The sequence below is a fragment of the Mus caroli genome, unplaced genomic scaffold, assembly GCF_978045245.1.
Source record: "Mus caroli unplaced genomic scaffold, Mus_caroli_1 scaffold_4, whole genome shotgun sequence".
In the NCBI taxonomy this organism is placed as follows: domain Eukaryota; kingdom Metazoa; phylum Chordata; class Mammalia; order Rodentia; family Muridae; genus Mus; species Mus caroli.
Window position 1 is genome coordinate 92363633 of NW_028227259.1, and position 9365 is coordinate 92372997.

The following is a 9365-nucleotide window of genomic DNA, read 5'->3' on the forward strand; positions in this document are numbered from 1 at the left end:
CTGCTGTGGGATCCTGTTGCGGGTGCCCTGATGGCACTACTGTAGCAACACAGTGCTTGGTTGCTGAGCAACACAGGAGTGCTCGTGGAGCACCAAAGAGAAGCATTAAGCTTATCAGTGCTCTGGGAACTGACTTGATATTGAACACATTGTAAGGCTCAGCTCCGGCAAACATTGCTAGCCCGCGACCTTACTTAGAGTTTCATTAAGCTGGTATTTGCTAGAATTTAAAATGACCCTATCCAGAAGCAGGGATCAAAAGTGTGATGTGTACTCCAGAGACTGAGCACTCTGCACTCTGTTGTCTTGATTCTGGGACACCCATGCGACTTCATTTAGCTCTAATAGCTGACCTTGTGCTCCCTTGTCACCTGTCTGGTCAGAGCCATCTGGCACATAGCAGCCATTCCATACTTGATTATGCATTGAGCAGTTCCTTATCTGACCCTTTGTCCTTAGCTGGTTCTTATGATCCTCTCCTAATCTTCTCCTCTTGCAGAACACGTGTAGAAACTGCAGAGGAACCTTCTGTAATGCCTGCACAACAAATGAACTGCCTCTTCCTTCAAGCATCAAGCCTGAGCGAGTGTGCAATCTTTGTCACGAGCAGCTGATAAAGCAGTACTCCACCAGCCCACCCTAAAACTGGAGGCAAGACCAGGCCAGAGTGTTGATGCCGGGCGGGCCTTGCTCGCACGTGGTAGACGCAAGGTGCCCTGGAACCGAGTCTTTAGAACCAACCCTAGCCGGTAGGAAAGACAGAAGTAAACCAGGTCGGTGTCCCGGGGAAGGCAGAGCTCGGAGGTGCTCTGACCTTTGCTCATCTTCTCTAATGAGTGCGTAAATAAAAGTTGCTGAGCCTTTCCCTTCAACACCTAAACAAGCCCATCTTGGAGAACTTATCAGCGTTATCTTTGGGCTTTGTTTTGTTTTGTTTTGTTTTTTGAGACAGGGTTTCTCTGTATAGCCCTGGCTGTCCTGGAACTCACTTCGTAGACCAGGCTGGCCTCGAATTCAGAAATCTGCCTGCCTCTGCCTCCCAAGTGCTGGGTTTAAAGGCGTGCACCACCACGCCCAGCATCTTTGAGCATTTTTATTTCGATAAAGTGATAAAGCTGGGCTGTAGCTGAGTGGAGAAGCACTGCCCAGCCAGTGTGAGGTCCCGCTTTCTACTGCAGCACCACTGCCTAGAAAGCAGCATTGCATATGCGTTCTGAGGGGCGACCTGAATGTTAAGGGGGGGAAAAAAAATAACAAGTGCTGCCCCGGCACTGCTAGACAGTTTCCTCTCAGCTCTCAGGACCTACCTCTTTACCAAACTGTGAACCCATCTCAGGGAAAGGAATCAAGAGTAATATAAATTTTGAATGTATTGATAATGCATTATAACTTCAGGACCAGGTGATTTTTTTTTTTTTTTTGGTTGTACCTACAAGAGTTTTCTTTATGTGAGCATTGGTTGCTTCCCAGCAGACGGCTCCAGAAGTTACGTATGTGCACTTTCAGAATCCCTCCCACAGAGCAAGCCAAGGGCCCTGCCCAGCTCTCCCTCTTGAGCCATAAAGGACAGTAAGACTTTTCAAAGACGGGGTTCATCTTGCAAGTGGAAGATTACAGTAAAGCTAAGCCAGGTACACAAAACATCAGCTCTGACTTATTAATGGCTGAGGATAGTCAGCACAGCACTCATTGAACTGTCGATTGGATGAGAAGTCCATATTCTGAACTACAGATCAGAAGCCACAGGCAGGGACATTAGTCAAACATCTCTTTGTGACAAACCTTTGCGGAAAAGTGGGGGTACACTGAATAAAAGTTGGAAAGAAATGGTTTAGTTATAGTGGTTATGTTGTTGTATATCTGGATTGTCTGATTCCAACTAAGAGTTGGGAAAACATGAGTCTATGCAGGGTTAGAATTCTGGGGTAAATTCTGGAGGAAAAATGGCAAAAAAATCATGTCTCCTGAAAAGGGTTAAAACCTGGGAAAGGCATTATTATTTCAGAAGTCTGACCTGCTGGTGAAGATGAAGTTTAAGAGTTTAAGTTAGGGGAAATAAAATTAGTACTACTAACCTATTGTGTTGGTTGTCTTCTCTTTGGAAAAAAAAAACCTAAGAATGTTTTTATGTGAATGTGTTCTGCCTCTGTGCACCATGTCCATGCAGTGCCCGTGCAGACCCCAGGAGGGCGTGAGCTCCCCTGGAACCAGAGTTAGAGACAGCAGGGAGCTGCCCTTGGATGCTGGGAACCAAACTCCAGTCCCTTCAAGAGCAGCCAGTGAGCCGGGCGTGGTGGCGCACGCCTTTAATCCCACCATCGGGAGGCAGAGGCAGGCGGATTTCTGAGTTCGAGGCCAGCCTGGTCTACAAAGTGAGTGCCAGGACAGCCAGGACTACACAGAGAAACCCTGTCTCGAAAAACCAAAAAAATAAATAAATAAATAAATAAATAAAGAGCAGCCAGTGTTCTTAACCACTGAGCCTCCATCCTTTTTTCTTTTTTTGCTAAACATTTTTTAAATCCTTTGTTCATATTGGTTTTGGTCACCTATAGGAACTAGCAGTTTTAGGCACTATGTAAGAGGGGCAACATACTTCTAATCGGCTTGAAGTAAGGTGGCGGCTGCATAGCACAGAGGCACGAGGCAGAGGAAACACTCAGTGTGGTCGCTTTGCCTTTGTATGCAGCCCCAAAGATTTGTGGGTGTTTTTTATATCCCCATCCCAAAAGCAAATATGTAATTATCCCTAGGGAATCTTCCTTAAAAACTGCTTCCTAGCACTTAACAACAGCATCAACCAAATGAATGTGAGATCAACTAGAGGCAAGAGCTTCCACAGTACAAGCTACAGGATCTTCCACATGGAATTAAAAGACACCATGTGTTCATAAGCTGAAACATCACCACCAAAACACTGCAGGAGCCAGGCCCAGTATTTAAAGCATAAGGAGGAGGAATCACAAATTCAGGGTCTGACATGCATAGGAAGATCCTTTTTTAAAAATCCGTAAGATCCAATTGGGGAGGGGCACTTCATTAAAATTTTTATTTCAAGGAACTCCCTACTCAATACTACTCCCTACTCTATAAAAGTATATATTCAGAGGTCACATAATTGATTTCAGTGCTTAAAACTACACTAACCAAGTCAAAATGATAGTGCCATAAAGCCTAGAAATAAACCTTTAAATACAAGGCCACACATCTCTGAGAAGGGCCCAGGGCATTCATTACAAGTGTTGGGGAAACTGGACCCTCATATCAATAGAGGAGTGGCAGCTGACCAGAGCCTAAGTGGAAGATCTAGAGGAAGAGCTTCATGATGCTCTTAGTAAAGTATGACAGAGAAACACAGGCAAACAAAAGAAAATGAAGCCAGCAGAAATTCATGTTGAGTTGAGCATAGGGTTGTATGCCTATAATCCCAGCAGTTCAATCGCTGAAGGCGATCAAGTGCAAGTCCAGCAAGTAAAGCAGAGAAAATCTGAGTGTGCAGGCTAGTTTTTATGTCAGTTTGACACATGCCGTAGTCATGTGAGAGGAGGGATTGAGAAAATGCCCCCATTAGTCTGTGGGGCGTTTTCTCAGTGACTGATGCAGGAGGCTCTGCCCACTGTGCATGATGTCACCCCTGGGCTTATGGTCCTGAGTGCTAAGAAAGGTTGAGCAAGCCAACGAGCAGCAATTCTCCATGGCGTCTGCATCAGCTCCTGCCTCAGGGTTCCTGTCCTGCCCCAGTCTGTCTCCCTGCCCTAACTGCTTTCAATAATGAACTGAACATGGAAGTGTGAGTGAAAGAAACCCCATTCCTCCTCAAGTTGCTTTTGGTGATGGTGCACAGAAATAGTAACCCTCACCAAGACATTTGGTAAAGGATTGATATCCAGAACACGTATTTAAATGAGAAAGCTGAAGCAACCTACTTGAAAGGACATTTATCACAATGATACACAAATGTCCAATACTCATGTGAAGCCCATTATCAGCAACAGCTACAAATCAAAACCCCAATAAAATACCACATACCCAAGATCTTGCTGCTGCTGCCCCTCCTTTCTTCTTTGTCCTCCTCTTTTTCTTCTTCCTCCTCTTCCTCCACCCCCCCCAGGGGTTTCCCATGTATCCCTGCCTGTCTAAAGGCGTGCACCACCACCACACCAGTGACCACAAGCCTTCTGAAGTTTGCCTGAAGGCTCCAAATAATGATTCCTATCCCCATCTACTTGCTGTGTTGGAAATGACCTAATTAATACCTTCTAGGCAAAATTTCTCTCCAGTAACAGACCCTGACTAACCATGTCAGCCTCACCATCAAGTGTCTTAGTGAAGTGGAATCACTTCACTAAGTGATACCCTGATGAAGATGATACAAAATACAGAAATAATAAAGGGCAATAGAAGAATTCAGTCATTGCCCCTGAAGCTAAAGGCAGGATAACAATCTGAAGCCAGCTCAGTAGACCTTTCTCAAAAACACCATTCACTACAAAGATGTATTCTGCTGACTATCAGAGAACAAAATAGAGCATAGGTGTTATTAAAGACCAAACTCAGCTGGGCGGTAGTGGTGTACACCTTTAATCCCAGCACTCGAGAAGCAGAAGCAGGTGGATCTCTGTGTTCAAGGGCTACACATAAAAACCCTGTCTTGAAGAGAAAGGAGGGCCTGGAGAGATGGCTTAGAGATTAAAAGCACTGACTGACTTCTCTGGCAGAGGTCCTGAGTTCAATTCCCAGCAACCACATGGTAGCTCACAACCATCCGTTATGGGACCTGATGCCCTCTTCTGATGTTTCTGAAGACAGCTACAATGTACACACATATACAAAATAAGTAAATAAAATCTTTTAAAAAGAGAGAAAGGGAAGGAAGAAGGAAAGAAAAGAAAAAGAAAAAATCAAATTCCAATGAACATCAAAAATAACTAGGTAACCAGAAAACTCAGTACAGTCAGTATATAGATATTAGCTTGTCTCCAAAGAAAAATCAGCAGGTAGAAAAAACCTATCAAGAACTCAGGGAGACCATGGCAGCATGCATGTGGCCTGCACAAGTCTAAGCCAGATGGAGTCCTACTGTTTTGAGGGGAAGTAGACACAAGGCCCCATCCCTAACCCACAAACTCTCCAATTGATAGCTACTTGCAAGAGAAACATTTTCTCCCAACAGTCTCAGTCTGTTGCCACACTTTAGGGAGACCCCCAACCCCACTCCCGCCATGCTCAGCAGTGGATGGCTAACATCAAACAAACTCTATAGTGTTCTTGAAGTTTTGTTTGGGTTTTTTTTTTTTTTTTTTGCTTTTTAATCTCACCTTTTCTTCCCTTACAGATCTTTTGCTTATAAATTTGTTTCCAATTTTGTTTTTATAGGATTTCTATGTTCGTGAATGTGAGTCTCAGTGTATGTTTGTTGTGCATTTTCTTTAGGTCTTTTGTGTTTGTTTTCTGTTCTGGTTTATAATTTTTATTATTTTGTAGATATGTGTTTGTATTCTAATAAAAGACAAAAGGGGTGTGACTTGGGTAGGTGAAGAGAGGAGAGAATCTGGGAGTTGAAAGAGGAGAAACTAATCAGGATGTACTGTATGAAAGGGTTTATCAATAAAAATAAAAATAGTAAGTCAACAGGTTTGGGAAATGCCCACTCAGTGAAGTGCATGTCCCCCCAAACAAGGGGACCAGAGTTTGGAACCTCAGCAGCCACTTAATCAGGTATTGAGCCGGGTGTGGTGGCGCACACCTTTAATCCCAGCACTTGGGAGGCAGAGGCAGGCAGATTTCTGAGTTCGAGGCCAGCCTGGTCTACAGAGTGAGTTCTAGAACAGCCAGGGCTATACAGAGAAACCCTGCCTTGAAAAACAAAAAAAAAAAAAAAAAACCAGGTATGGATCAGGTGTGGCAGTACACAGCTCTAATTCTAGCACTGGGTAAGAAGCCAGGAGCATCCCTGTCAGCCAGCCAGTAGTGGCACACCTTTCATCCCAGCTCTCGGCAGGCAGACAAAGGAGGGCCAGCCTGGTCTACAGAGTGAGTTCCAGGACAGCCAGGGCTATACAGAGAAACCCTGTCTCAAAAAAAAAAAAAAAGCTCTCGAACACACACAAGACAAGAAAAACAGGATTGACACTTTGGAAAAAGATATGCCGACCATTTAAGGTCGTCAGTCTTATTCCTCAAGATACTCTAATCACAAAGATACTAAACTGAAGGTTGTAGCAACTTTATTCCACCAGCTGCCCACCTAACAAGTAAAAGGAACTCTCCGCACAATCACCATGGGACGCTCAGCCCAGCCCATCACACTATGGACACCGCGGCAGGGGACACACTGACTGGGCTGCATTAAGTTCTAGAATAAGCAAAAGCGATGTCCAAACATCCCTGCTGCACCTGACTGCTTGACTAGCAGGCACACATGCAACAGCTGACTAGGAAAAAGAAACGTGCTGCAGCAGCTCCAAACACTGACGGTACCATAACCACCCTCCAAAGGCTGCACTGACACGTTCCATCTACCTGTAACTTCTTCAAGAAAGCTAGTTAACATAAACGCTGAGGAGGTAAAGTACTATGTACAGTTGCTTGGAGAAAGACTGGTGGATGGGCCAACATGACAGGGTACCACAGTGTTGCCTATAGCAGCCCAGTGTATACAGAGCATACTGGCAATTCAAATGCCAAGACTGCTTTAAATTTTCATTTGGAAAAAAAAAAATAATAAAATTGGGGGCAAAGCAGGCACAATGCCTGCCACAGTGAGGACTATTTAGTCTGGGCTCAAAGCTTTAACTTTACATTTCAGATGACTGCAGTTTTAGGAACTAATCTTTAAAAGGAATGCTTACTGACACTCATGTGAATGAATTGTTACGTAGGGTTTTCAAATGGGGAGGAAAAAGATGCTGAGAGCCGGTACAGACCTATAGTTCCAGCTCCTCAGCTCAGTTCCTGACACAGGAGAATCACTTCAGCTCAGGGACTTGGCGGCAGCCTGGGCAACAGATTCTATTTTTGGCTTTGTTGTTTATAGCAAGACAGGGTCTCACTGTGAAGCTCAGGGTGGCCATGGACTCACGATCTTGCCTCAGCCTCTTGAGTGCTGTGATCAGAGGCATATGCCAAACCTGGCAGAGACACTAGCTCTTAAATAAGAATTAGTGGACAGGACTGTATATGACAGTGTTAACTGGTAACATGGCTGTATAGTGAAGGTTTATTTTAAGAGAAAGAAGAATGGGGAAAGCTACTAAGACACTTCACAGAAAAAGAAATGAAAGTGTTTAACTATGGAGGGACACTGCAATGTAACGCACCAGGCCTGCAGAGATTGCAGCCTGCTGACAAGGCTGGGGGAAAGCCGTGCAGCCACTGCGGTCCATGACAACTTTGAGATGTGCACTACACGTGCACATTACCCAGCCACTTACCCCAGAGAAATTTAGGTCTATAACAAATGACACATCTGGAGAAGAAAATTCACTTCAGCATTTTCACAGCAAAACACCAGGAGCAATTTAAACATGATCATCAATACAGGGCGTATTACATTACACACCTCTACATTATACAGAAAACAAGATTTCCTTTTTAATATAGCTATAAAATAATCAGGCTGTTGAGGTGGCTGTGTAGCAGAATTTTAGCAGAACTCTTGTATCTGACCTGAACTGGAGTGATGACATCTGAGCTTTGAAGTAGCCCTTTGTCAGTGATTGGTAGCTGCAGTTTTATGGGATTATTCTTTTGAAGCAAACCAAGTTATGTATGGCTGAGAATATTTAGGTAATGAATCTTTCAAGACAACCTCTAGACCAGCTAAACAGCTTTGGTGCTCTGGAAGACTTGCTAAAGGCGCCTTTGTGCAGTAATTAAAAGAGCTTGAGGCTGGAGCTGAGACAGGCAGAGCTGGGAGGAGACAGCGAGCTGAGTGCAGGTCAAAACTACTACAGGGACTCTTGGGGAGTCTAGAAGGCTTTCTGAGGAGACTGCCCCTAGCAAAAAGGCTAACAGATATCTCCCTGTCTTTAAACCTCTTTATTAAACCTCAAGCAGGAACCCCCCATCTCCCCCCAAAAAAACCAACTCCTGCAACAAGGAAAGAATGCTTGCTGCACAAACCTCACAACTGGAGTTCACGGTCTGGATTCCACTACAGGACGAGCCAACTTCTCAAGAGTTGCCTTCTGACCTATACACACCATTGTACATGGAGTACACACACCCACATGCACGCATACATGCAAATAAAAAAAAAACAGTACTGGGTAACTATCATGTATAATTTTAAATGAAATCATATCTAGTGTTTGCTTAAAGACACAATAAATAAACATCAGCTTCCCAGAGAAGCTGACAATGGGATAGCCTGAGAACTAGGTAGCTAGTGTATTACTGCTCTTCTCTAAAAATAAGCAATTACCCTCCATTCTTTTCATATCAAGAGTTTAGATTGAAATCTTCCTATCACCTAACCCTCAGCAAAAATCAATTTTAAACTTGGGCAAAAAACTGGACAAACTGCCACCATGATAATACACAGAGGCAGAAAGTATATAGACATGCAATGCCATGACTAAGCTGGAATTCAGACAAAATCACTAAACATCCTATTAGAAGAGTTAAAACCCCAAAACCCACTGCCAGCCACCAAGAACACAGAGCTACCAGACACTCATCCACCAAGCTTGGAACACAACACTGCATCCAGGTTTCTTTAAAAAGAACCTTGTAGCTTTCTACCAAGCTAGCACACTCCACAGCACTCACACCCAATTGAAAACATGCCCACACAGACCACAGTACAGTTTATAGTCACTTTATTCCCTACCTAGCTTATAAAAATACTTTCTCAAGTAAAATCAGTATTTATACATCAGAGAAGTCCAATTACCAAAGCCTGTGGAACCTGAACTTCACACTACCATCACTAAGTTGAATTCTTTCCCATTCCCAGAGTCTCACAAATTTAAATTAAATAGTGTATTAAACTATAGGATATAATGCCAAGTAGAATAAAAATCTCCAGATGAATCCTGCTGACCCTGCTGAGGGTAGAGGATGCTAACAGGAATAAGTGCTGCGCTGACCAGTAAGGAGGGTCATGGTGTGTCACCCACATGGTAGCTTACACTTCTTCCCTCTCCCCACAGTGCAGCTCAGGACTATGTCCCTACCCACATGGCAGAAGCTTGAGCATCTCAGCCACAGAGGGACAGACACTGGGCTTCAGTCTCTTCAATCACTTGCTTCCATTTTCCTCCCTTGCAGCTCCTTTGTCAGGCAGAGTAGAAGACCACAGGCACCTGCCATATACCCTAATCCTGTTTCATGAGTTTGCTTTCTTTAAAGTTAGGAGTTTA

At 44.0% G+C, this 9365-nt stretch overlaps 1 protein-coding gene across 6 annotated transcripts in view; it reads left to right on the forward strand.

Moving 5' to 3' along the window:
* Rufy3 (RUN and FYVE domain containing 3) overlaps window positions 1-1827 on the forward strand; it is an 86185-nt gene extending 84358 nt beyond the window's left edge. For all 6 annotated transcript variants that reach the window (XM_085836827.1, XM_085836832.1, XM_085836828.1 and 3 more), the window contains one exon: window positions 500-1827. In XM_085836827.1, coding sequence (XP_085692953.1) covers window positions 500-643 — 144 coding nt within the window. In that variant the 3' untranslated portion in view covers window positions 644-1827. The remainder of the gene's footprint in view (window positions 1-499) is intronic.
* The last annotated feature ends 7538 nt before the right edge of the window (window positions 1828-9365 follow it).